At 60.3% G+C, this 26,809-nt stretch overlaps 1 protein-coding gene across 1 annotated transcript; it reads left to right on the top strand.

Moving 5' to 3' along the window:
* The first annotated feature begins 13,315 nt into the window (after positions 1-13,315).
* Positions 13,316-25,450, top strand: CD300A (CD300a molecule). The gene is made up of 7 exons (XM_062216738.1): positions 13,316-13,394; positions 14,998-15,327; positions 15,878-16,010; positions 18,168-18,262; positions 22,718-22,755; positions 23,093-23,200; positions 24,519-25,450. Exons 1-7 carry the CDS (start codon positions 13,334-13,336, stop codon positions 24,663-24,665), a joined length of 912 nt encoding a protein of 303 aa, XP_062072722.1. The 5' UTR covers positions 13,316-13,333; the 3' UTR covers positions 24,666-25,450.
* The last annotated feature ends 1,359 nt before the right edge of the window (positions 25,451-26,809 follow it).

The raw sequence follows: 26,809 nt of genomic DNA, 5'->3' as shown, positions 1-26,809 counted from the left end.
CTTCCAGTCCAGCTCCCTGTAACGCAACAATGACCCAAGTACTTGGGTTCCTGCCACCCACGTGGGAGACACGGGTGGAGCTCCTGGTTCCTGGCTTCTCCCTGGCCTAGCTGCAGCTGTTGCTAGCTTTGACCGTGTGAGCAGCAGATGGAAGCTCTCTCTCTTTCCCTCTCCCTGTCACTCAGCCTTTCAAATACACAAATGAGTCTTTTTTAAAAAAAGAAAATAAATTGGATGATCAGTCACCGCAGAAGAAGACTTACGCAGGTGTGACTCCCCCAGCTGTGACCCCCCCAGATGTGAGTCCTCCAGCTGTGATTCCCCCAGCTGTGAGCACCTCCAGGTGTGACTCCCCCAGCTGTGACCCCCCAGGTGTGACTCCCCCAGGTGTGACTCCTCCAGCTGTGAGCACCTCCAGGTGTGACTCCCCCAGCTGTGACCCCCCAGGTGTGACTCCTCCAGGTATGACTCCCCCAGGTGTGAGCATATCCAGGTGTGATTCCTCCAGCTGTGACCCCCCAGGTGTGACTCTTGCAGGTGTGACTCCCTCAGGTGTGACCCCCCCAGGCGTGATCACCTCTAGCTGTGACCCCCCAGGTGTGAGCACCTCTTAACACCACCATCCCCCCCCCGCCAGTTCGCCTCGCCACTTACCTGTCCGAGTACAAGTTGAGGTTGTACGTTCCTCTGACCAGTGGGAGGGTGAGCTCCGTGAATCTCTTCTCTTGATCTGGGTTCGTGGCCCTCAGATCCCTTCGGTAAATAAAGACGCGGCCTTGCTCTCAGAGGGTCCCTGGCGGTGCCAGACAGCAGTGAGTGTGGCTTGTTTACTGCCTGAGCTCCTGGGGGTCTGCGGGCGAGGGTGAGGGGGGTGCGCCTGCCTGGACTCAGGAGCGCATAGGGGCCCTGCTCTCCCAGTGCTGGGCTGGGAGGAGATGCCGGTGCTTTGCAGGGGGACGGGACGGTCTCTGCGGGTGGCTGAGCTGTGTCCCACACAGCCTTGGATGGAAGACACGAGAAGAGGCCTGAACCCACCGCAGACCCCTCATCGTCAGACTGTGCTGGGTAAACTTCACACCCACCATCACACCTCACAGCTCGGAGAAGTCGGGCTCCATCCTGCCTGCTCCGCGTGGGACCACCGATCCCGACTGTGGGAGCTCCCTGCTGCTAACTTCCTGGGTTTGTTGAATACAAACTCCTTTCTTTCTACGCCAGCGCCAGCGAAGGCTGTTTGATTCGGGTTAAGCTTTTTCTTGCTCTAAGATAAACCAAGCCTCCAGCAAACCCTGAGCTGTCAGCCAGCCGAACCCAGAGACCGGGGACCCCACACAAAATGCGGGAGAGATGGGGTGGGGGAGGGGCTGGGTGGGGGATGCAGGTCACAGAGAGCCATCCTGGGGCTTGGCATGATCGCCTACTCCGGGGCAGGGCCTGCCGAGGGCACAGCCAGCTCCGGTGCCCTAGTGCGGCTCTCAGAGCTCCCGGGCCAGGCAAGGGCCAGGCAGCGTGACGCGCTCTGCCCTGCAGTGGTGCCGCGGCGGGGAAGGGTCTGTCAGCCCCTCCAACCCATTCTCGCCAAGGCCCAGGGGGACACCCCAAGGTCAGCCACAGGTGCCGGGGGCCAGGCTTTGCCTCCTGTCTGCTGTCTGCCTCCAGGAAGCTGCAGCCCCTGCTCTCAGCAGCCGAATGAATTATTTAGCATCCGTGCCCGCCGGCCCGGGAGTGCTCCGACCTCCCTCGTCCTCCTGGGCTTGGGGTGTGGCTCTGACCTCAGCCTCCTTGAAAAGAGCTTGCTGCGAATGTCAGAGGCCAGGGTGGCAGGTGCCTCTGGGTGGGGGCGAGCGAGGGGGTCACCAGCACCCTCAGGGAAGGGCATGGGACCAGAGACCCAGCTGCCCCCTCACAGCGGGAGGCAGGGTGGGGAGAGGACTCGGGATCAGGGGCCCACAGGCCGAGATCCTGGCTCTTAGCAGCTCCCTTAACCCTCCCTCAGGTTCTTCATCTTTAAAATGGACCCCTATGCCTCCCGTCCCGCTTAAGCCCTGGGGTTGGGGTCCCCCCTGCAGTGTGCATGGGTTGTGCTGCCCGTGGGCCCCAGCGGCCTCCGCTCAGTGTCTGGGACAGGGCGGGCCCAGGGTCGCCTCCCCACCAGGAAAGAGGCGCTGAGTCCTGGACCGCGGTGGCCCCGACCTCACGCGGCTGCTCCCCCCACTCCCCGCCCCCGACCCCAGGCACCCTCTCCGGGTTGATCCGCCCAGAACGGATTCGCACAGCTAGGACTCGCACAGAGGCGACATCACAGTTTTACTACGGAGCGTTCCAGCGGTGGCCCTGCCCTGCCAGGGTGGGCACGGGGCGCGGGATCCGCCTGCGGACACCCCACGGCCCGCGGCGCACCTGGACCGGGGGAGGGGGGGAGGGGGGCGGAGCCGCGGGGAGGCGATGTCACTCCCCAGGAGGCCCCGCCCACCCGTCACTCCCCAGAGAGGCCCCTCCCGCCCCGCCCCAGCCAATCCACGGCCGCCTTCCGCCCCGCCCCAAGCCCCGCCCTCTGCAACCCGATCCGGCGCCGGCGGTCTGCGCTCGCGCCCCGGAGGGGGCCCGGCCACGTTGCTTCGCCGGCTGCGGTTGTCGGCTCCTCGCTGTCCCATCCGGACCCAGGGCCGACCGCCTTGTAAGCGCAGAGCAAAGTGGGGGGCGAGGGAAGCAGGTTCCTGTTCCCACGAAGAGGGATCCTGCGTGGGGTGGAGTCCACGGGTGGTGGACCGGGGCCAGGGTGCGCGGGGACCCCTGCCCCGACCCTGGTCTAGGGCCAAGCAGTCCCTTCGGTGCGGCCGCCCGTGCACTGTGCACCGTGCACCAAGGGTGCTGAGCAGCATCCCTGGCCTGCCCCCACCAGAGGCCAGCAGCGCCAGCTGGCCTTACCTGGAGCTGTGACTAATGTCCCCTGGGGGCATCTCCTGAGGTCCACCTGCTGCCCCATGCTGGTTGTCCCAGCCTAGGGACTGTGACCTTTTGGCCATGGCCAGAGAGCTGCCGGCTTCTCTCTCCAGCTGCCAGTGTGGGGGCTGGGCAGGTCCTGAGCAGCGCACCAGAGCGGTGTTCCACACAGACTGGCCCTCAGAGGCCACCATCTGAGCCCAGGGCCGAAGGTCAGCAAACGTCCAGCCAGCAGAGCCCAGCTGTGGGGCACAGGTCATGGGCGACGCCATAGCTGGTGGGGCTCCATCTCTGTTCTCCTCCCAGGGGAACCCAAAGTGGGGCCACACAGTCACACACGCACACGGGGTCACACACACGTGGTCACACATATACACAGGCTAACGCACACAGGGTCACACACGCACAGCCACACATGGTCACGCACACAGGGTCACACATGAACACGTTTACCTTGCACAGTCATACGAGCCGTCACAGCGGTGGGGGGCGTCTCCCCACCTGCAGGTCCGGTCCTGGGGTAGAGGAACCTCACCCTGCAGGGCGGGGGCTTGCAGGCGACACTCTGGTCTCTGTCCCACTGCTCCAGATACAGGAAGTGAGGGAGGGGACGCGGCTCCACCCCCGGCCACTGTGGCTGCTCAGGAAGTCCACCCTCCCTCACGTCCCCCGGGGTGCAAGGCGCTCAGCACAGGGATTTTTTCTCCTAAGGTTTATCTATTTATTTGAGAAGCAGAGTTACAGAGAGAGCGAGGTCTTCCGCTTGCTGGCTCACTCCCCAAATGACCACAAAAGCCGGGGCTGGGCCAATCCGAAGCCAGGAGCCAGGGGCTTCTTCCAGGTCTCCCACATGGGTGCAGGGCCCCAAGGACTTGGGCCATCTTCTACTGCTTTCCCAGGCCACAGCAGAGAGCTGGATCAGAAGAGGAGCAGCCAGGACTCGAACCGGCGCCCATACGGAATGCCTGTCTCAGGTGGAGACTTAACGTACTACATCAGAGTGCCGGCCCCAGGAGAGCACCTGCCCCAGGACAGGAACTTTTTTTTTTTTTTGACAGGCAGAGTGGGGAGAGAGAGAGAGAGAGAGAGAGAGAGAGAGAGAAAGGTCTTCCTTTTGCCATTGGTTCACCCTCCAATGGCCGCCGCGGCCGGCGCGCTGCAGCCAGCGCATTGCGCTGATCCGAAGCCAGGAGCCAGGCGCTTCTCCTGGTCTCCCATACGGGTGCAGGGCCCAAGGACTTGGGCCATCCTCCACTGCACTCCCGGGCCATAGCAGAGAGCTGGCCTGGAAGAGGGGCAACCGGGATAGAATCCGGCACCCCAACCGGGACTAGAACCCGGTGTGCCGGCGCCACAAGGCGGAGGATTAGCCTAGTGAGCCGCGGCGCCGGCCGGGACAGGAACTTTTAAAAGGGCCTTCCTGCCTCAGCTGATGAGGGGCCAGGGGAGGGTGTTCTGGCGACTTCCGGACGTCAGAGTGGGACACCAGGCTCCCCCGGGCCAGCTGGGAGGGGCAGGAGCAGGAATCTGGGAGCACTGCTCTTCCTTGGGGGGAAGGGGGTGTGGGTTTGATGTTGAACCTTGAGTTGCGTCTTAGATTTTTTTAAAAATATTTTCTTTATTTATTTGAGAAGTAGAGTTACAGACAGTGAGAGGGAGAGGCAGAGCGGTCTTCCACCGGCAACAGCCAGAACTGTGCTGATCCGAAGCCAGGAGCCTCCTCCGGGTCTCTCACGGGGTGCAGGGGCCCAAGGACCTGGACCATCTTCCACTGCTTTCCCAGGCCACAGCAGAGAGCTGGATCAGAAGTGGAGCAGCCGAGACTCGAACAGGCACCCATAAGGGATGGCGGCACTGCAGGTGGAGGATTACCCCACTGCACCGCAGCGCCGGCCCTGGGTTGGGTCTTTACCAGGATGCCCTCCAAGCTTGAAATCCTGAGGTCTTTCCCTACTTGCATCACTCTCGGCCCCATCCCTCCTCCCTCCCCACGTGCCCACCCCCCACTCTTCTCCCTCCCAGTCAGGAGGCTGTGAGGTCAGCGGATGGGGTGGGGGGTGGGGGCTCCCCTGCTCCATCCCCCGTCGGTCACACAGGTGGGAGCCACATTCAGTTATCTTCTCTTTCTGCTACACAGAAAGGAGGCTGTGCCCCCCCGCCCCGATACCCCCGTGGCACAGGGGACTCAGCGCTAATTCTCCTCTGGGCTCCAGGGCCCTCCTTGCACCTGGGACCCTCCCCCTAACGCCCCAAGCCACCAGGAACACAGAGCAATCTAGACTGCAGAAAAGCTGGGAAGTTCCCCGTCTCCGTACCCCTGCCCAGGCGCTGGGGGCTCTGATGGCCTCCTTCCTCCAATCCCTCCCTCTCGGACGACTCCATGAGCTGCCTGCCACGTGCCACACACAGCTTCATCCTGTGAGCAAGGTGCCAGGTGTTCCCGTAACTGCTGCCCGGCGCCGTCTCCTGAGCACGTCTCATTGTCGGAATCCTCTGGGGGAATTTGTTAAAGGAGCAGATTCTGACCCAGACCCAGAGAATCCTGACCCCAGACCCAGAGAATCCTGACTCAGCGAGTCCCACCCCATCCCAGCTGTGCTAAGCCAGAACCCCTGGTACAGGGGAGGCTTGGAGAGCCCAATGTTGACCTCACAGTCCCAGAAGGGCTGCCTGGGGCCGGCGTCTGGAGAGGGAGGCCCTGCACCTGCTCACCTTTTGTTGGGGGGAGGAGCCAAGTGCCCGGAGGCTGTGGCCCCCAGTATCCCCCATGGCCGGCCAGTGTCCATTTGGGGACAGGCCATGTGGGACAGGGATCCAGGGGCCTGAAGACGAAGGTGCAGGGCTGGGGTCTGGGACGCCTGCGCAGATTTCCTGGCTGTAGAAACGGCCCGGTCCCCACCTCCCCAGGCCCCTGAGGACTGCCCTTGACTTTCGTAGAAAGTCCTCCTTTTAAGGGACTCCTTTGTCTTCCTGTCTTTCCTTACACCCTTCCCTCTGAACCATGAACTCCCTGAGACCAGATATCATAGGGTTTAATCTTCATGTCCCCAGCTTCGGGCCCCAGCACCTGTTTCAACGAGGGCAGTGTTGAATGAATGGTGTCTGGGCTTTGAGCGCCACCTCGTGGACATAAAGAGTATGAGGGCATCTCCGATCCACACCCCTCCAAAGTGTGTGGTCATGTCTGGATAGGATAGGCTCCCCGGATGCCGCTGGTTGAGGGTGGGGTTTTCTTTGGAAGGTGAGCTAATGAGTGATAGGTGAGGAAGAGCTTGAGACACCCAAGTTTGGGGGAAAGTTGAGGAGGGGGAAGGGAGGTGAAGGGGAAGGTTGCACGCACAGACAGGCCAGGAGCAAGGAGGCTGCACTACGTGAGGTGCCCAGGACCACGCAGGCCAGAAGTGTTATAGTGAGGGCCGTGGAGATAGTGTCACCCCCAAACCTTTCTGGGGTAGGGACACTGTGGCAAGGGGTACCCGTCAATTCCATCTTGTAGATTGAGAAGTTGGGGCTCAGAGGTTAGGAACTGGGGCCAGGTCACACAGCCTATCCGAGGCCGGCACTCCAGGGCAGGCAGCGCGGCCCTGAGCCCACGCTCTCCAGCACTCTCACGCGTGTGTTTTCAGAAGCGGGGTTGTGGGTCTGCTGCAGGAGTCCCCGCCCCCTGTCCCCACTGCAGTGCCAGGGCCCAGGGCTCCACCCACCAACTGCATAGAAAAGGAGTTGGCATTTGGGGAGGGGCTCAGGCCCCCGGGGAGTTCTTGTCACATTTTAAAAATACATTTTTATCTATTTGTTTTTAAAGATGGATTTATTTATTTGAAAGGCAGAGTTATACAAAAAGAGAGAGACAGAGAGACAAAGAGGGAGAGACAGAGAGAGACAAAAAGAGAGAGAGGTCTTCCATCCACTGGTTCTCTCTCCAAATGGCCACAATGGGCAAGGCTAGACCAGGCTAAAGCCAGGAGCCTGGAACTCCACCCGGTCTCCCCTATGGATGTCGGGGGCCTGAGCACTTGGGCCATCTTCCGCTGCCCTCCCAGGCAGAGTAGCAGGGAGCTGGATTGGATGTGGAGCAGCGGGCACTTGGAACAGTGCTCATGTGAGAAGCTGGAATTGCAGGCTGCAGCGTAATCTGCTGTGCTACAATACGAGCTCTGATATTTATTTATTTTTTTAAAATTTTATTTGAGAGGCCTGTGCTATGGCATAGCAGATAAGGTCACTGCTGCCTGCAATGCTGGCATCCCATATGGGCGCCGGTTCAAGACCCGGCTGCTCCACTTCTGATCCCGCTCTCTGCTATGGCCTGGGAAAGCAGTGGAAGATGGCCCAAGTGCTTGGGCCCCTGCATCGCGTTGGGGACCCAGAAGAAGCTCCTGGCTCCTGGCTTCAGATCGGCTCAGCTCTGGCCCTTGTGGCCAATTGGAGAGTGAACCAGTGGATGGGAGATCTCTCTCTCTCTCTGTCTCTCCCTCTCTCTGTAACTCTTTCAAATAAAATACATAAATCTTTAAAAAGTGAGTAATATTTTATGTGACAGGAAAAGTGGATGGGGGGGGGGGGGGTCCTCCGTTCTCTGGTTCACTCCTCAAATGCCCATAACAGCTAAGGCTGGGCCAGGAACTCAACATGGGCCTCCCATGTGGGTGGCAGGAACCCAAGTGCTTGGGCCGTCACCTGCTCTGCCCCGAGGCACAGGCCAGCAGGGAGTGGATCTGAACCGGGGCAGAGACTCTGACCCGGGGTGCGGGCGTCTTAACGGCTGTGCCAAGCCAGGGCGGTGCCGCTGGGGGGCTGGGACGCGTCTGGGTATGAGCCTGGCAGCCTTTGCTGGGGAAACCTGGGCGGGACCAGGGTGGGAGGGGCCTCAGGACTCCGCCTCTTTCTGCTGCACCCCCTGGGCCCCCTCCAGGGCCCTCCCCACCCCCACAGTACACGCAGACCCCCAAACTGCTTGTGACGAAATCCGGCTCTATAGATACAGGAGCCTCAGCAGCGGGGAAAGTCACACCCTTGCTCACTTCCCCAAAACGCACAAGGAACCGTTCTTGTCGCCTCACAGAGACAAGCCACACCTTCCCGGGAGACCCCTCCCCTTCCCCTGCCACTGCCATCTCAGTACCCCCCCATACCCTCCACTCCCATCCCCACCCCTCCCCCTTCTGGAACATTCCAGGGAGGCCAGAAGCAGAGCAGGTGCACAGCTGCAGGGCAGCCTCAGGGCTCCAGGTCCTGTTGGACACTTGAGCTCCCTCTGGGCCTCATTGGAGGCCACCAAGGAGCCGGAGACCCCAGAGCTGAAGCCCCGTCCCTCCCGGCTGGCGTGGACCAGGGCTGGGCCCTGTCACCTTCCCTCGTCCTCTCTTTCTCCACCATGAGGGCCTCCTGTCTCTCTGAAGCCACAGATCCTCTTCCCAAGGGACTGGAGCCTCCTGTTCCCAGTCCACTTGGGTCTGCCAGTGTCCTGCCCAACCCAGTGACCCGCACAAGAAAACCAGCTGTTCCAGCAGCCACCAGCAGATGGCGTTAGGGGCTGCTGGTGGCTGGTCCTGGGTTCCCAGGACAGCAGCTTTGCTACTGGGTGGCAGAGACTGAGCTGGGTGCCACTGCCCGGTTTGTATTCCCTGGTTCCAGCCACCTCAGCAGGAGGGAGGACCAGGACAAAGAGAGCTCCCTGAGCACCTGCCTGCTCCAGGTCTGGCCATCTGGTCTACCCCAGCTCCACTCTGTCCAGTCCCTATGTTGTTAGGGTCCTCACATGACCCCTAGAGGCCAAGCAGGCAGTGGGCAGACGAGCAGGGGCAGGCTGGGATGGAGCTGAGTGGAGGCAGGTGCACAGTCCGGAGCTGGGACATGGGAGGTGCTGGAGTGAGGGGGCAGGGGCACCAGGTAGGAGCGGGCCGGACACACTGGGTCCAGGCCAGGCACGGGCAGCAGGTCCTGCCTTCAGCCGTGTCGCTACAGCCCCTCCCTGCTCCCACACACACAGCTCCTCAGCCCCTTGGAGACACCCATTCCCTCTGTAGGGGTTTGGCCCCCTGGGGCACCTGGCTCCTTTGCAGTGTCCGCTCTGAGTCATGCCACTCTCCCCAGCTGCAGGTCCAGCCAAGCAGGGGCTGAAAGTGTTTGAAACAAGACTGCTGGGCCCAGTGTGGACAGACTGCTTCCTTGTCACCCTTCCCTGAACAACGCAGTGTGAACAGCGCTTCTGCTGTGTCCCGTATCGAGAAGAGTCTGGGGGCCAGCGCTGTGGCGGAGCGGGTAAAGCCGCCACCTGCAGTGCCAGCATCCCATATGGGTGCTGGTTCAAGACCCGGCTGCTTCTCTTCTGATCCAGCTCTCTGCTATGGCCTGGGAAGGCAGCAGAGGATGGCCCAAGTGCTTGGGCCCTGTACCCATGTGGGAGACCTGGAGGAAGCTCTTGGCTCCTGGCTTCGGATCGGCGCAGCTCCGGCCGCTGCGGCAGGGTCTTGAGCGTCTGTGGACCCGGTTATTTCGAGGGGTCCTGAGACTTCACGAGCAGCTGCAGAGATCAGGAGGGGTCCGAGAGGGCGGGGCAGTGGGGGGCTGAAGGAGAAAGGTGAAAGGAGTCGGGCTGATGGGTGCTGTGGCAGTGGTGGGTGGGTGGGTAGGGGGTGGCTTTTGCCACAGAGGCACAGTGGTCTTCGTGTTTACTTTTTTTTTTTTTTTGAGATTTAAAAGGATTGGTTAGAGGCAAAGACCTCCAGCTGCAGAGGCACGGAGAAGGGGCTTCCGAGAGAGGAAAGAACCCAAAGGCACCATGGCACTGGGGTTTTAAGTACAATTTCAAAGGAAAAAAAAAACTGGACAATCAGATTGGAGGCAGGCGGAAACAAAACCCATCCAAAGACCGATCCTTTATCCTATCGGGCTCAGATAAAACAAACAGAAACCCAGAAGGGTGGGACACTTGTTTTCACAATAAACTGTGAGCTCAGATACAATCACCACTCCCCTGCTGAATTTGGAAATTCCCAAGGAAGGGGGACCTTTTGTTCTTGCTCCTGTTTACTTTTTAAAAAATTTAGCCAGGGGTCAGCACTGTGGTGTAGCAAGTAAAGCTGCCGCCTGCAGTGCCGGCATCCCACATGGGTGCTGGTTCCAGACCCAGCTGCTCCACTTTCCATCCAGCTCTCTGCTATGGCCCGGGAGGGCAGTGGAGGATGGCCCAAGTGCTTGGGCCCCTGCACCACGTGGGAGACCCGGATGGAGCTCCTGGCTCCTGGCTTTGGCCTGACCCAGCCCCAGCCATTGCAGCCTCCTGGGGAGTGAACCAGCAGATGGAAGTGCGCGCTCTCTCTCTCTCTCTCTCTCACTCTGCCTTTCAAATAAATGGGTAATTCTCTTTTGTTTTTTAAAGATGCTGCTTCAGGTTCCCGGGTGGGAGTCCTGGTTCCGCTCCCAGCTCTGGCTTCAGGCTAATGCACACCCTGGGAGGCGTGGTCAATGTCAGTGAAATGGTGGTCTCTGCCCAAGCCCAGCCTGGCTTCCTAGAAGTCAGGTGACCCAGGGGCCCCATCACAAGTGCCAGCTCCACCCCCACCCGAAGGGATTTGCCCTCCCACTTCCTCGCCTGTGTCAGACCTGCCCTCCAGGACAGGTGGCCGTTATCTCTGTGCGCGGGGAGGGGGAGGCAGCCTGTCGGGTCCCCCCACTCGACAGTAAACCTCTTCCCTTACCCCGGTGTTTGGTGTGTTTTGTGGTGGCCTTTCCTTTCAGTAATGGCTCAAGCAGGTGGGTCGCCGCCACCCACACGGGAGCCCTGGGCAGCTTCTCAGCTTCCTCCTTCCGGCCTTGGGCCCCGCCGTGGCCAGTGGGCGTTTGGGGAGTGAACCAGCAGATGGGAGATCGCCCTCTCTGCATTTCAAATAAGTAAATAACCTGACAATGTAAAAATAGAGCTATCCCTCAACATTTATCCGCTTTAAGTGTGTATTCCAATCATTTTTAATAAATTTACAGAGATTTGCAGCTATTACCAGAACTCAACTTTAGAATATTTTCTCAAACTTTCTTTTGATGTTATGTCCCAGTGAGTTTATCCTTAAAGTCACAGAATCAGGTGTTGTGGCGAAGCCGCTGTCTGCGGTGCCGGCATCCCATATGAGCGCTGGTTCGAGTCCCGGCTGCTCCACTTCTGATCCAGCTCCCTGCTGATGGCCTGGGAAAGCAGCGGAAGATGGCCAAGTCTCTGGGCTCCTGTCACCCACGTGGGAGACATAGATGGCGTCCCAGGCGCCTGGTCCTCCTTGGCCACTGTGGCCATTTGGGGAGTGGACCAGCAAATGGAAGATCTCCCTCTGCCTTTCAAAAACAACAAAGAACAGGCCGGCGCCGTGGCTCAACAGGCTAATCCTCCGCCTTGCGGCGCCGGCACACCGGGTTCTAGTCCCGGTCGGGGCACCGATCCTGTCCCGGTTGCCCCTCTTCCAGGCCAGCTCTCTGCTGTGGCCAGGGAGTGCAGTGGAGGATGGCCCAAGTGCTTGGGCCCTGCACCCCATGGGAGACCAGGAGAAGCACCTGGCTCCTGCCATCGGAACAGCGCGGTGCGCCGGCCGCAGCGCGCTACCGCGGCGGCCATTGGAGGGTGAACCAACGGCAAAAGGAAGACCTTTCTCTCTGTCTCTCTCTCTCTCACTGTCCACTCTGCCTGTCAAAAATTAAAAAAAAAAAAAAAAAAAAAACAACAACAAAGAACAAACCAGGATCTCACGTGAGTCCTGTTATCAGCGACGCCTGTTTATGGGTCTGGAGATGTCTGGTTTTGCTGGCAGGCGTTCGTGTGTGTGTGTGTGTGTGTGCGCACGCGCGTGCACTGGACGTCGAAAGCCCCAGGTACTGGGTGCTCTGGTTCCACACGTGCTGCTGCGGAGTCTCCTCCTTCTGGAACATAGTAAGAGGCTCAGGGGGTGGAGCCCAGGACGCGCTGGGACTCAGGAAACCAGAGGGAGGGAGAGGAGGCGGAACTGTGCCTCGGCCAGGAGATCCGCTCGCTCTGCCTGTGCTGCGCTCACTGGCTGCCTGCGAGCGGGACCCTCCCTCCACAGCTGGCCTGGGTCTCCCGCTGGCTCCGGCTTTGCCTCCCACACTGTTAGAATCACACATTCTCCAGCTTCGGGAAGTGTCTATGGGGAGGGGGTGGGTGGGGTGCAGATGGCTGGGGCAGGGGCTGGTGGGGGAGGGGGCGTCTACCTTCCCCAGTTTGTCCTTTGGTGGGGGGGGGGGGCAGACACTTGTGCACTCCAGCTCAGGGTCACCCACGCCCCTCCAGCCGACCCTGCAGCAAATTGAGGAGAGGAATCAGAGCTAGGAGGCCGCGTGGGCAGTGGCAGGGTGTCGGGGAGGTGGGAGTGGGCTCCCTTGCCACAGCGGAGCCCCCGAGGGTCCCCCGTGGATGCTCTGATCCCAGGGACTGTGACAGGGGGAGTGGCGAGGCTTTTGGTCCTGGTAGAGCCCGAGCAAGCTGACAGGTGGGTGGTCTCCCCCTTCCAGCCCCCCACCCCCTCCCACCCCGCTGAGTTTCTCTTGTCTCTGCCCAGCAGGCCAGGTCTCCTGGCTCCAGACCCAGGCTCCTGTGAATGCAACAGGGCCTACATGGCGCAGGGGCCCTGTGATGCGGAAGCTGGGGATGGTCAGGCCGGGACTCCAGCGTCTGTAGCTTCCTCTCCCTGTCTGTCTTGACCACGGCATACTTGGGACCAAGCAGGCCAGCGTGCCGTAGCCATCGTGACCAACTGGGGTGCACTGGGACCTGGATTCTCCAAGCTGCCTCGGTCCTGGAGGGTGGCCTGGCTGGGGGAGCGGCCCCAGAGACTGGAGGGTGAGGCGTGGGCAGCTCCCGGGAGGCCTGCGGACCCACAGGCCAGCAGCCGGCATTCCTCGGGCCCCTGAGGAAGAAAGCAGCCCCTCCCAGTCCTCAGGGTGTGCTGCCCCCCACCCCTGCCTGCTTCTCACTCAGGCTCGGGTCTGTTGGCCTTGGGGACCTAGGCAGGTGTTCAGCGCAGCAGGAGATGCACATGGAGCAGGTGCTCACTCCTGGTGGGGGGGGCTCTCCAGGTTTGCAGCAGGAGCTCACCCAGGATCCCCTGGGGGGAGCACAGTGTTGCAGGCTGCCTCCCACATCTCAGCGCACAGCCCCTGGGCCACCCGGGAGCCGCACCCATGGGGTTTGGAATCCCCAGGGGTCTCAGTCGGCTGCCGGCCACTACGCACCCTCGGCTTCCTCCATTTTCTGCCCAGCCCTGGTTCGAGAACGAAAAGAAGTCGAACAAGGAAGCAGATGGCTCAAAGAAAAGCGGAAGTGGGGCCACAGCCTGCAGCCGTGCAGGGGCCTGGTACCACTGCGGGAGACGCCTGTGTGGGAGGAATGACCCCGCGGGGCCGGGCCATGGGGCTGCGGTCAGCTCTGCTGCTTCTCTGGGTCCCAGGTGAGGACTCTCTGCCTGGGGGGCGTCTACGGGGAGGGGGGGGGAGCGGGCTGTCACACGGGGCACCCCAGCCTGGGATCTATGCTGGACACAGAATGGGGCAGGCTGTGATGGACAGACAGAAAGACCCCAGCCCCGGGGGGAGAAGGGTGAGGGTCTCTCCGTCCTCGGCACCCATCTGCCTTTGGATGAGCCACAGAGGGGCACAGAGGAGGGGTACGTGCGAGGATTTGTGGCGGGTGAGTGTCAGAAGGAAGGGGACCAGAGGCAGGAAGTACCAGAGGGCGGAGGATGGCCGCACGGAGCACACCTGTGGGCACCAGGTGGCCTCACTGGATCGGGGGTGTGGACGGAGGGTGGGGACGGGGGTGGTGGAGCTGGCGTCGGGCTCGGAGACGGAGACTCAGCCAGGGAAACTCAAGGGCTGAGCGGAGGGGGAGGAACCTCCTGGGGGTGGCCAGTGGCAGCTCACCCCCAAGGGGGCTCCAAGGAGGGGAGCTGGGAGCTCCTAGAGGAGAGAGGGCGGGGGAGCGGGGAGGGAGGGGACTTGGTCTGCGAGGAACCGCGGGGCTTCGGCTTCCCGTGCCAGGACGAGGTTTGGCCTCCGTCTGGTGAGGCTGTCTTGGGGTAGTTTGTCTTCTGGGCTGCTTTTCTTAGAAATCGCGTGCTTCCTCTGTTGTGAAGACACTGGCTGTCCGTGGGAGAGCGCTTACTCTCTGTGGGTCCGTTAACTTGGGAGCGTCTTCCCGCGGCCAGGGTCTCCTGGCTGCCCTCACTGTAGCACTCCTGGGATTCCTTTCTGACCAGTTCTCCTCCCCCCTGGGCCCCTGCCTCTTGGCTGGGACGGCCAAGGGGACGAGGCACATCCCTGGCTGTGTGGGGAGGGAACCAGGAGGTGGAAGACCCCTCTCTGTCACTTGCCTTTCAAATGGATCTTTTGAAAAGAAAGAAGGGTTAGGTGGTGAGGGGCTGCGCACATGGGTGCGGCCCTTCCTGCCAGCCCCGGGGTGGCCGGCGCATCCTCTGCTCGGTGGCACCTCACGCCCCGGCTTTGTATCTGAGAACTGTTGGGAAAACGGCAGATTCAAACCTTGGAAATAAAATATGAGCTTCCTGGGAGAGTGAGATTGCAAGGACTGTGCCCGTGAGGGTAAGGCCGGGGCGAGGGGGGGGGGCGCACGGGAGCCCCTCGGAGACTTCTGGGAGCCACAGACTGCAAGTGTGCCTGGTGCTCTTGTCAATCACTTGGATGCCCCGTGTCTGCCCTGCTTGGGGCCCAGCGGGGTGGGGCTGGGTGCAGCTGCCCAGGATGCTCAGGGCTGGGGTGGCCGTCCCCAGAGCCGGTGGCTTGGGGGTGACATCTTCCGGTGCTGTAAGTGCGGAAGCAGGAGGCCCCTGGTGGGAAGATGGGGATGGAGGAAGGGACCGCTGTGATCAAAGTCACTGGGGTGGCCAAGCGCAGGCAAAGGTGTCGAAGCTGCGAGTTGGCTGACCTGATGGATGTGCGGGCAGGAGTGGGGGGGGGTAGGGCTGGGGGTCTGAGGAGGTGACCCCAGGGTGCCCAGCCCCAACCCACCTGGGGACTCGGGCTTGTGTCTTTCAGGCTGTTTCTGTCTGAGCGGCCCCGGCACTGTGCAAGGCACCGAGGGGGGATCCCTGAGTGTGCAGTGTTGGTACGAGGAAGAACACAGAGCTCTGGCCAAATTCTGGTGCCGTCACCTGTGTTGGCCAGGGGGGGAGATCGTGAAGACGAAACCGCCAGAGGTAGAAGCGCGGAGCGGCCGAGTGTCCATCAGGGACCATCCTGCAAACCTTACCTTCACCGTGACCTTGGAGAACCTCAGCAGCAAGGACGCGGGCACATACCAGTGTGGAGTGGATGAGCCATTGAGGCTAGACACCAACTTCCTGGTGAAGGTGTTCGTGTCCCCGGGTGCGTCCCCTCGCCCCAGCGCCAGGGCTGCCCTGCCGAAGGCACCTGGAACAGGAATCAGCTCAGAGACTCGTAGACTTGGAGCAAACTGTGGGGTGGGGGTGGCGTGGGGCCGAGGAGGGACAGGGCCAGGGAGGCCGCAGCAGCTGCCACCTCGGACAGCAGAGTTGAGTTGAAGGTGCCCGCGAATCAGCCCGGAAGCCCAGAGCTGTGTGGGGCTGGGGCAAGGTGCTGTGTGCAGGGGCGGCTGAAACAGGTGACGAGTCAGGTTAGCTGTGGAACAGACGGCTCTGGCAGCGTGTGGCTGCAGCCAGAGGGCACAAGGCTGGGCGCGGGGAGGTGACTGGGGACTTGCTGGACAGCTACTGCCCCCCCCCCCCCCCAGCAGCTCAGGACGGCTCACCAGGCACAGCAGGATCCTGGGAAGCTCTCTGCCCCGGGGTCCTCCGTCTGGCTCCCTTCCCGAGAGAGCATTGTGTGTGAAATCAAACCCTGCAGCGGGCGAGTCACAGGAGGGACCCCTGGGTCTGATTTGTGGTTTTGCCACCAGCACCGACGATGTCACCAACACCTGCAGCCAAGACCGTGACCACCACAGCGGGAGTTTCAGCTGTGTCGTCCACCACGCTGGCCCCTGTCACACCCAGCAGCCAGGAGGACTCCCACTGGGGCCCCAGCCCTGGGTAAGGCTCCCTGGCCCCTGACCCACGACCGCCTCCTTCCTCCCCTGGCTGGCTTAGGCTCCAGCTCTTCAGCCATGGGGTCCAGCTGGGGTGAGAGTCGTAGCCCTGTGCCGTGGGCCTTGAGCGCCCTTTGCCCGGGGCTCAGGTTGGGAACTGAAGTCTATCCTCTCCTGGCCTGCGGGGGCCACACTGGACACCCTCGGTGGGTGGGGGACGTCCCCCCAGCCTGTGCTTTCCCCTTTGCCCCTCACTGCCACCCGCACCGTCATTGTGCCCATTTTACGGATGCGTAGACCAAGGCACAGACAGGTTCAGGTTCAGCATAGCTCCGACTGGCAAGATCATCCAAAGTCTGGAGTTCTGCTCTCTGAATAGTGGTTCTTAGCGTCTCCTGGGGTCACCAACCCCACAGAGAATCTGGTGGCATCCGGAGACCCACTCCCCAGAAAAACACCTGCAGACATGAACTGTGCTCAGGCCGCAGAGGTTCCCCATTCTGACACCTGCTTGGCACCGCCCACTGGGAGTGCCGGAGACCCCACCGGTTAAGGGCTCCGACCTTCCCAAGTCCCCCTCAGGCAGATGCCTCCCCACTTGGGGACCCCCAGGCCACTGCACACCTGATCCACTGGCTACAAATTTTGGGGTTCCCGTGACCCCTTTGAGTTAATTAATTCCCTGGATTCAGAGGTCTGGAAAATGGAATTAAAATGTAAGTTCATTTTGACACAAAAAATTTAAATGCATGCATAGTTTTTTCACAATGCACATTTTCTTTTTTTTTTAAATTTTTTATTTAATTAATTTATTTTTTTTTTTGACAGGCAGAGTGGACAGTGACAGAGAGAGACAGAGAGAAAGGTCTTCCTTTTGCCGTTGGTTCACCCTCCAATGGCCGCCGCAGTAGCGCGCTGTGGCCGGCGCACCGCGCTGTTCCGATGGCAGGAGCCAGGTGCTTCTCCTGGTCTCCCATGGGGTGCAGAGCCCAAGCACTTGGGCCATCCTCCACTGCACTCCCGGGCCACAGCAGAGAGCTGGCCTGGAAGAGGGGCAACCGGGACAGGATCGGTGCCCCGACCGGGACTAGAACCCGGTGTGCCGGCGCCGCAAGGCGGAGGATTAGCCTGTTGAGCCACGGCGCCGGCTACAATGCACATTTTCTGTGAACTTTGAAAAAATAAACTCACTCTTTTTAATTTAGTAAATATAAATTTCCAAAGTACAGTTAATGGATTACAATGGCTTCCACCCCCCCATATAAACTCACTTTTTAATTCAATTTTTCCTTGAGCCTTTAAAAAGATTTGTTTATTTATTTATTTGAAAGGCAGAGTGACAGAGACAGAGAGAGAGGGAGAGACACAGAGGAGTCTTCCATCCACTTGTGCACTCTCCAAATGCCCATGTCAGCCAGGGCTGGGCCAGGCCGGAGCCAGGAGCCAGGAACTCCATCCAGGTCTCTCGTGTGAGTGGCAGCTAGGACTCAAACAGGTGCTCTGGTGTGGGATGTGGGGGTCCTAGGTCGTGGCTTAACCTGCCGTACCAGAATGCCTGCCCCTCCGTGTGAACTGTATGGTTTCACAGTTTTTCTGCACCAAGATAAACTTATCTTTTAATTTTATTCTCCATGAACTTTTTGTAGTGAGCCCATACATTTATATTTGCTTGTATGGCAATAAAGTGTCTCTGGTAGATTCTAAAATACACTTCCTATGGGGGTGGGGTTGAGAGATTGTAGAAAGGAGATCATACCAACTATTTTTTAATTATTTGCTATTTGAGAGAGAGAGAGAGATGGGCAGGGTGCTCCTCCTCCTGCCTGTCGGTTGACTTCCTCATTCCCTAAATGCATGTAAAAGCTAGGGCTGCGCCAGGGCCACAGCCAGGAGCCAGGAACTCAATCCAGGTGTCCCATGTAAGTGGCAGGGACCTGACTACTTGAGCCATCGCCTGCTGTCTTCCAAGGTGTGCATTGGCAGGAAACTGGAGCCAGGAGTCAGAGCTGGGAGCTGAACCCAGGGACTCCGATGTGGGGCACAGGCGCTAGGCTAAAAGACTGCCCCCCCATGTTGTTTTTGAACTTTGACCTTGTCTGTTTAAGAGGTGGAGGAAGGCGAGCTGCCTTCTCCCCCACCCCCACCCCGTCTGTCCCTCCAGGCTCCCCGTGATGCTCTCCTTGTTAGCGCTGTTGCTGCTTCTCTTGGTGGGGACCTCGCTGCTGGCCCAGAGGATGCTTCGGAGACCCGTCAAAGGCGAGTTCGCTCCCGCACCCCCAGACCAATGGGCATCAGCTGCAGACCCTCAGAGCACACGTCCCAGCTGACCCTAGAGGGCGGGTGCCCCGGAAAGGCCCTGGCCTGGGGAGGGGAGGCACCCGAGAGGGGACGCACCTGCTGCAGGCCTGGAGGCGGCCGCCCCGGAAGCGGTGCCCTCTGTGTTCCAAGCTTGCAGGACAGTCAAGGCCCTCCGCGGCCTGGCCCTGCCCGCCTCTCTCACCCCACCCTTGTGTTATGCCCCCAAGTCCGTGGTCCCCCGAAAGTCACACCACCAGAGACCGAAGTTGAAGCTAATAAGCAGGGTCGTTTTTATTACGAGTTCGAACTCGGGCCTCTCAGTGCCTCCAGGAGAGGAAGCCCCCCCCGAGAAGCCCCGAGCCTAATTCTTACAGAGTTTTTATTACCATGTACAAGCAAGTGTTAAGGGGATGCTGTAGATCAAGTTGACACTTCTGATAAGTCCCGGCATCGCAGCTGCTGACTCCGGGGTAGTGGCTGGTTGTTATCTAAAGCTTTGAACCCTATAGGTATAGATAATTACTTTACATTCCTGGACCTGGGTCAGGGCAGGGTCACATCTGGCCAGATGGAGGGAAGGGGAGTGTACAATAGCGAGTGCCAGGAATGGGCAGTGGTTCGGGTCGTACAATAATCAACTTAATATAGTTACTGGATTACTTAGCTCAACATCTAACATAATACATATTATAAAGTCAAAGACATCTAGCATTGCTTCTTTTTACTAATGGTTGCCTAACAAGCAAACGTGGTTACACTTTAGGTTACATTGAAATAATGATAGCACTAGTACAATGGATAATAAAGGCATAGTAAAAGCTGTTTGTGCAGGTGCCTTCTCACTTGCACCTGGAAGGCACCCTCCAGTAACTCCTTGGCAACAGTGGCAAACTCACTCTTTCCTTCTGGGTTTGCGCTGGGCGCCTGGTGTGCCCCCTACCCCGTGCTGGCCTCTCTCTCTGGCTTGCTGCCCTCCTGCATGTCCCTCTGCCCCTCAGCTGTGGTGGCCTGTCATTGTCACTGCCTGCCTTCCCACTGTCATGGGTGTTTGCTGATTCCTGCATTATTACGTAATAGCTCCAGCCACAGCGAGTGCACCCCCACCCCCACCCCACAAACTCCAGGCATCCTGTCACTTAGTCACCTCCCTCTGAGCTCACAAGGGCAGACAGAGCACACGCAGTGCACACAGCACCCTATCGGGAGTCAGGAAGTCGGTTCGGTGCTCAGTGAACATCCGATGGGCAAATTAAATGCGTGAAAGAAGGGAGGGGTGAGTGGGGGTGGGGCAGCAGGCGCCTACACTCACCTGCAGAGGGGCCGCTTGCTGGCCCACGTCTAGAGCGAGCCTTAGAAGTCTCCACCCTCCTCCTCCTCCTTCTCTTCTTCTTCTTCTAGATTTATTTATTTATTTGAAGGGCAGAGTTACAGAGAGGGAGAGAGAGAGAGAGAGAGAGAGAGAGGTGTTCCATCTGCTGGTTCAGTCCCCAGATGACCGCAATGGCCAGAGCTGCGCCAATCTGGAGCAAAGGAGCCAGGAGCTTCTTCTGGGTCTCCCACGCAGGTACAGGGGCCCAAGCACTGGGGCCATCTTCCCCTGCTTTCCCAGGCCACAGCAGAGAGCTGGATGGGAAGTGGAGCAGCCAGGGTTTGAACCAGTGCTCATATGGGATCCCGGTGGGCAACGCAGGCTGTGGCTTTTCCCACAGCACCATAGCACCGGCCCCTCCCCCCTGTTTGAAAAAAACAGGATTCTGTGGGTGGAGGGGCCTCCAGGGAATGCGCTCACAGGGAAGTCTTTGGGGTGGCACTGGGATGCAGGCAGGGCAGGAGGTTCTGCTGCAGGGCTGCAGGGCGCGGGGAGCCACTGCCCCCCAGTCCCTAATGCAGCCTTCCCCTGTGGGGTTCAGCCTCAGCCCCTGGGGGCCCAGGCTTGGAGGGGGAGGCAGGGGTGAAGCCCAGCCTGTCTGAGCACAGCCCTCGGAAAGAAGCCCCCTTCCTCCACCCCCTCCTCTGTGCCCTGTCATTCTCTGGTTCCCTCCTCCCATGTAACCACGCCGGCCACACGCCGGCTTCCCCAGCCAGGGCCTCTGCTCTGAGTCCCAGCAGCCCCTTCGGCTGCCCTTTCACCTAGAACTTGTTGCTCAGAAAGGGAGATGTGGTCACCGTAGAAAATGTGAAAACCACGCGGAAGTGCCAAGGAGGGGATGGATCCCCATGGTGACGGGGGCTCCCGCCGCCCCAGGTCACTAGCCACTGCCGTTCGAGCCACTTCCTTCCAGGCTTTCCCCTGCCTGTGTGTGCACAAAATATTTCTTTTTTTTTCTTTTAAAGATTTATTTATTTATTTGAAAGTCAGAGTTATAGAGACAGAGGTCTTCCATCCACTGGTTCACTCCCCAAATGGCCACAATGGCTGGAGCTGGGCAGCTCTGAAGCCAGAGCCAGGAGCTTCTTCCAGGTCTCCCACGCAGGCACGGGGACATCTTCCACTGCTTTCTCAGGCCATAGCAGGGAGCTGGATCGGAAGTGGAGCAGCCAGGACTGGCTCCCATACGGGATGCTGGCACTGCAGGCGACGGCCTCACCCACTACACCACAGCGCCGGAACCACAAAAGATTTCTTAAAACATTTGCTTCATACCCTGAGTCCGCTCTAAACCTGGTTCTTTGCACCTGTACCATTCCCCCTGCTCTTTTATTTATTTTAAAAGATTTATTTATTAACTTGAAAAGCAGAGTGACAGAAAGGGGGGGGGGGGCGGGGAGAGAGAGATCTTCCACCTGCTGGTCACTCCGCAGACGGTTTCAATGTCTGGGTCTGAGCCAGACTGAAGCAGGGGACTCCATCTGGGTCTCCTAGGTGGGGGCGGGGTCCAAGCACGTGGCCCACCTTCCGCTGCCTTCCCAGGCGCACCAGCAGGGCGCTGGAGCGGAAGCAGCACTGTTGGTCAGATATGGGGCGTTGGCGTCACTCTCTGCACCACAACCTGGGCCCCTCCCCCGCTCCTGCAGGCTCAGAAGCCGCAAGTGTGAGCGTGTGGGTGGGGTGTGGGTGGGGTGCGCTTTGTTTGACGGATCCTAAGCGATGTCTCTGTCCCCTGCTCTGCGAGTCCCTGCCCTGCCTCTTGACGCTGTCTGGGACTCTCTTCCCACTGCCTGGCTCCCCCACCCTAATCCTAACGCCGGCTCTTCCCGCCCACTCCCAGCCCACTCACTCCATCCATGCATTATCCATGCACGTGTCCACGCCTGCCACGTGAAGGCCCTGGGGACACGTGGGAGACCACCGCAGACTCGGCCCCGCCTCCAGCGAGCCTCTCACAAACCTCATGGCCACCTTCCTCCCCAGCATACGACTTCCATCTCCTCCCCACCTCCCCCTCCTCTGTCCCTCAGAACACCTGTTCCCTGTGGGGAGGGGGACGGTGGCCTGGAGCCCACACGGAGCAGTCAGGAACAGAGCACCCGGCTCTGTTTTGCATCAACTGACAGCTCAGCTCCTGGGCCGTCCATGGCCTGTGTCTCCCAGCTGCGGGCTCCCAGCTCCCTTTGAGTCTGGGGCTCCCTGAGAGGCAGACAGTCCCTCCAGCAGTGTCCAGTGTCGTGCCTGCTTGGACCGAGACCAAGGACAGCCAGCTGTGTGCAGAACCCACTGCCACCAGGGCCTGAGTCTCCAGGTTGAAAGGGTCAGGGTGGGGCCGGTGCTGTGGTACAGTGCTCAAGGGGGCCACCTGGGACGCCACTTCCCATACGGCGCTGGCTCCTCTTCTGATCCAGCTCCCTGCTAATGCACCTGGGAAAGCAGAGGGAGGTGGACCAAGTGCTTGGGCCCCTGCACCTGTGTGGGAGACCCGGATGGAGCTCCTGGCTCCTGGCGTCTGTCTGGCCCAGCCCTGGCTATTGAGGCCATTTGGGGAGTGAACCAGTGGATGGAGATTCTCTCTCTCTCTCTCTCTCTCACTGTAATTCCACCCTTCAAATAAATAAATCTTTTTAAAAAATGAAAGGGTCGGGGTACAGAGCTGTGCACACAGGCGGGACCCCCGCGGAGCAACGCTGCCGGTGCTGGAACCCAGCTGGCTGAGCCGGAGCTGTGTTTGGGCTCTGGCTCAGGGCGGCGCAGCAGACGTCCTGGTAGCATCCAGGTCCCTGTGAGGCCGGGGTCTCTCTCTCAGGGGGACAAGCTCCCTCTCCTGTTCCCCCGCTGGGGGTCTTTCTGTCACTTTCGGGCACCGGGCTTTGGTTGCCCTCCTCCAGCTGAGAGCTTCCTGTTGTCTGTGTGTTCACTCACTCACTCGTGCTCATTCACTAATTCACTCGCTCAACAAACGCCCGCTTCACACCTGGGGGACAGGTGCCCGGGGCTTGTCCTGCTCTGGGGCTCAGCCTCCTTCCTCTCCTGTCCCCTAGGTGGCCAGCACTCAGAGCCACCCCAGAGCACCGGGCAGGTAAGGAAAGGCCCCGGCAGGTGTGCTGGGTGGTGGGGGAGGGGCACAGAGGCTGCTCTGGAGTGGTCAGTCCTTTCAGCCAGGGGAGGTTCCGGGGGCCGCACAGACGTAGCAAGTGCTTTCCCAGAGCAAGGGCATGACCTGGAGATCTGCTCATGGGGTCTGTCCCCTCCCGGACTGGGGAAGCGGAAGGGGGAGGGGTCTGCCCAGAGCGGAACATTGGAGAAGGCGGGGCTGGGGCACCCACAATGCAGAGGCAGGTGTGGGCAGAGGAGTGGGGGTGGAGACTGGGGGGCTGTGGACCCCCACCAAGCCCTGCACTTTCTGCTGGCCCCAGGTGGTTGTGCAGAGTGAGCCCTACTATGTGAATCTGGAGCTGCAGCCACAGCGCCTGCGGGAGGAGCCAGCGCCTGCCAGGCAGGCGGAGGTGGAATACAGCACTGTGGTGAGTGCCCGAGAGCCAGAGCCCGACCCTGCACTGAGTGGGGCGCCCCCTGGTGGCTGGAGCAGGCACAGAGGGACGTGATCCCTGCCTCCCCAGGGCAGGGCTGTGCAGAGGAGGGGCAGGTGTGTGGTCAGAGCTTGGCGTCATTGCAGCTGGGGGCATGGGGTGGGGATGGGAGGGCTACAGGGCGGCCCCTGAGTCTGCCCCAGGTACTAAGCACCTGCCGTGCAGTGCACACCGAGGTCAAAGTCAGATTTCTCTCTGCCTCCATCCCGTCCTGCTGTTGGCCTCCGGGGTTTCGTCCTGGACCTGCTGTGTGTGGGTCCATCCTTAGGCACAGCCGCCTTAAAGTGGGGTAGCACAGCAGGCTGCCGAAGAGCCAGCCGTTGGAGGAGGTGTTCCAGCAGTCAGATACCACGCAGTAGGCTGCCCCGGAGACCCCCACACCCCTACCGTGGCCCCTGGGCCCACTGAGTCCTCAGATGCGCCGACTGGCGTGAGGGTGACAGACCACACTGTCCGAGCCCTGCTTCCGAAGAGGAGCTCAGCTCCCAGGGGTGTGTCCACCCAGCACGATCCTCCCATGCTCCCCGGGGATGCCGTTCCTGCTCCCTGCAGGGGGTGGGGGACCTGCATCCTGCACCGTTCTGGGTCCCGTGATAGCCGCGCCCCGCCCTGCCTGCCCCCGCCAGCCATCTGCACCAGTGAGCCGTGCGCCTTGGTTTCCTGCAGCCGGGCCTCTGAGGGGCTGGCATGGTCTCGCTATTTCCCGATGGCTCCGGGCCCTGTGTCTGAGGGCCCCTGTGGGCTCCAGCCCGATGCCTTCCTCACACGGCGTGTCCTCCTGGTGACACAGCGCACGGGCCTGGGAGCAGCAGCAGCCTTGCTTTTTGGACTTGGTGACGGGACTGAGCGTCCCCTTGCTGTGCGTAGCCCAGTCCTTGTGCCCGCAGCACCGAGGGGTCGTCAGGGCCGCAGAGCCAATGCAGTTGGGCACTTCTGGGTCCTTCTGAGCCCACACGGCGGCTTCACTGTGAGAGCTCCCGTCAAGAGTGGCACAGAGGGAGCCTGGCCAACTGTAGACCTCTGGGGGCCCCCGGTCCCCTCCTTGTAGAATGGATGGGGCTGGGTCCCCCCAGACCATCCCAGGGACCCCCAACACAGGCGATCTTTGTGCTGTTCCTTGAGCAGGCTGACAGTACAGTGGGGGGAGGTTGGAGCCTCCACCATGGAGCCCCCGGGGATACCCCCTTCCCTCCTGAGCTGGGCTTTGTCCTTCCCCCCACTCCCCCCTAAGCCGCGCGCCCTCTCCTTGCAGGCCGCCCCCAGGGAAGAGCCTCACTACTCCTTGGTGACGTTTGATGGACAGCTTCAGGATTCCAGCGTCAGCAGGACCCCCGCCCAGATGGGCTCCAAGCAGGAGCCCGAGTACAGCGTGGTTAGGAAGCCCAAGGGCGGCTCCTGAACAGACCCCGCCCCCTGGAGCCCCCTCCCCACCATGGCGACTGACAGGCAGCTGGACTCCCAGGTGACGGTTGTCCCCTCCTGCCCCATCAGCCGGGCTGGCTCCAGGCAGGATGAGCAGGGCTGGGGTTCTGGGGGCCAGCAGGAAGCCCCCACCCCACTGGCCTCTTCCTCCTTACCCCTGCTTCCTTCAGCTCCTCCCCACTGTGGCTCCAGGGGGTGACAGCTCCTGCAGAGCAGCACCCGCAAAGAGCATCGTCACTCGCAGCTCCGTAGACACTGCTGGGGCTGCCGCGAGTGGGGAGGCCGGGCAAGGCTGGAAGGAGAACGTGGAGGAAGAGGCTCACCCACATACTAGGGGACATGGAGACACCAAAGAGCCACTGCCTCCCCATCTCACACAAGAAAACTGAGGCCCAGAGAGAGAAGGACCTTGTGTATGGCCCCTGAAAGGATGGCCTTTTCCTCTGGACTCTTAGATAGCTTCAGCAGTTTTATTTTAGTATAAGAGACACAAACAGGGGTCGGTGCAGTGGTGTCGCAGGTAAAGCTGCCGCCTGCGATGCCAGCATCCCATGTGGGCACCTGTTCGAGTCCCGGCTGCTCCACTTCCAATCCAGCTCCCTGCTAATGCACCTGGGAAAGCAGTGGAAGACGGCCCAAGTGCTTGGGTCCCTGCACCCACATGGGAGACCTGGAAGAAGTTCCTGGCTCCCGACTTCAGCCTGGCCCAGCCCTGGCCATTGTAGCCATCTGGGGAGTGAGCCAGTGGATAGAAGACCTCTCCCTCCCTCCTTCTCTCCCTCTTTCTATATAACTCTTTCAAAATAAATTTTTTTAAAAAGAGGTACAAATGAAGTTTATCTTAATAAGGGAGAAGTTACTTGAACAATGCCTGCTGTGTGTCTGCAATCATGTATCAAAGTGAGCTGCTTCCGGGGCCCCTGCTGAGCACAGAAGCGCTGGGAGGGCGACCCCGAAGGGGACCCCAACATCAGTGGGAGATGCTGTCGCATCTGCTTCCCCACATGGAAGATGCAGCCGAGGTTTCTCGTTGGGGACGTTGGAAATGCAGTGCAATCGGTGAGCGGGCTGCCCTGCACACGTGGCCACCACCAGCGCTCTGCCACCACGTTCCCCACCCTCGCCGCTGGGCTCGCCTCGATTTCTTTGACCTTCTGTTTATAGTAAGTAACCACCGGAAGTAGGGGCTGTGTTTCCCGTGAGCCCAGGCTCTCTGGCCTTGTAAGTTGATTGTGACTTTGGGGCAGTTTTCTGTGGGATGTGGCCCACTGCTTCCAGAAGGATCTTTGGGGGTCGGAGGTAGGGACGCTGCTCTGGATGGTGTCCTCTTCACATTTCTAACGGTCCCTGTGTGTGCGCACAGCATCAGTCGTCTGGAGACTTTCTCCCTCTTTCTGCCAATGGTCTGAGATGCAAAAGGTAAACGACACACACACACACACACGCACGCACACGGACATGCATGCACACACACATGCACACACACACGCACACGGACACACATGCACACACATACATGTACACACACGCACACATGCACACACACGCAGGGAGGCCCAGCGGGGTGTGGATGCGGGGAAGGGCTGGGTGTCAGCCCAGGGGTGGAGGGCCCAGGGGGTGGAGTTCACAGTTCTCAGTTCTCCCCAGGCCTTCTGCTGGGCCCCACCCTCTGTCCACCCAAGCCCGAGGCGAGCAGAGGGGACCCTTTCCCATGGGAGGAAGTGGGCCAGCTGGGCCCCCACCTAAGAGGCAGGGCTGGGTCCCTGAGCAGGGCGCAGGGAGGAGGGAGGGGATTCTGGGTGTGGGCTGACTCATCTCCGGGAAAGTCTGGTTTCCATCCACACAGCCAAACACAGCTTCTCCCCTCCTAGGCTTGCAGGGCCGCCTCTCCGCCCTCCTGGGGAAGACGGGCCCAAGGGCAGCATGATCCTTCCTTCCTTCCTTCCTTCCTTCCTTCCTTCCTTCCTTCCTTCCTTCCTTCCTTCCTTCCTTCCTTCCTTCCACTGTGTTCAGTGGCCCCTGCTCTGTGCCAGGCGGTGGGCTGGGCCTGGGGCACAGGTGTGGCTAGGACATCGTCCCTGCCCCAAAGGAGCTTTCAGACCTGGAGGGCTGTGGGCACTG

This window comes from Lepus europaeus, chromosome 18, assembly GCF_033115175.1.
Source record: "Lepus europaeus isolate LE1 chromosome 18, mLepTim1.pri, whole genome shotgun sequence".
NCBI classification, from domain to species: Eukaryota; Metazoa; Chordata; class Mammalia; order Lagomorpha; family Leporidae; genus Lepus; species Lepus europaeus.
This window is presented reverse-complemented; position numbering and strand designations above follow the sequence as displayed.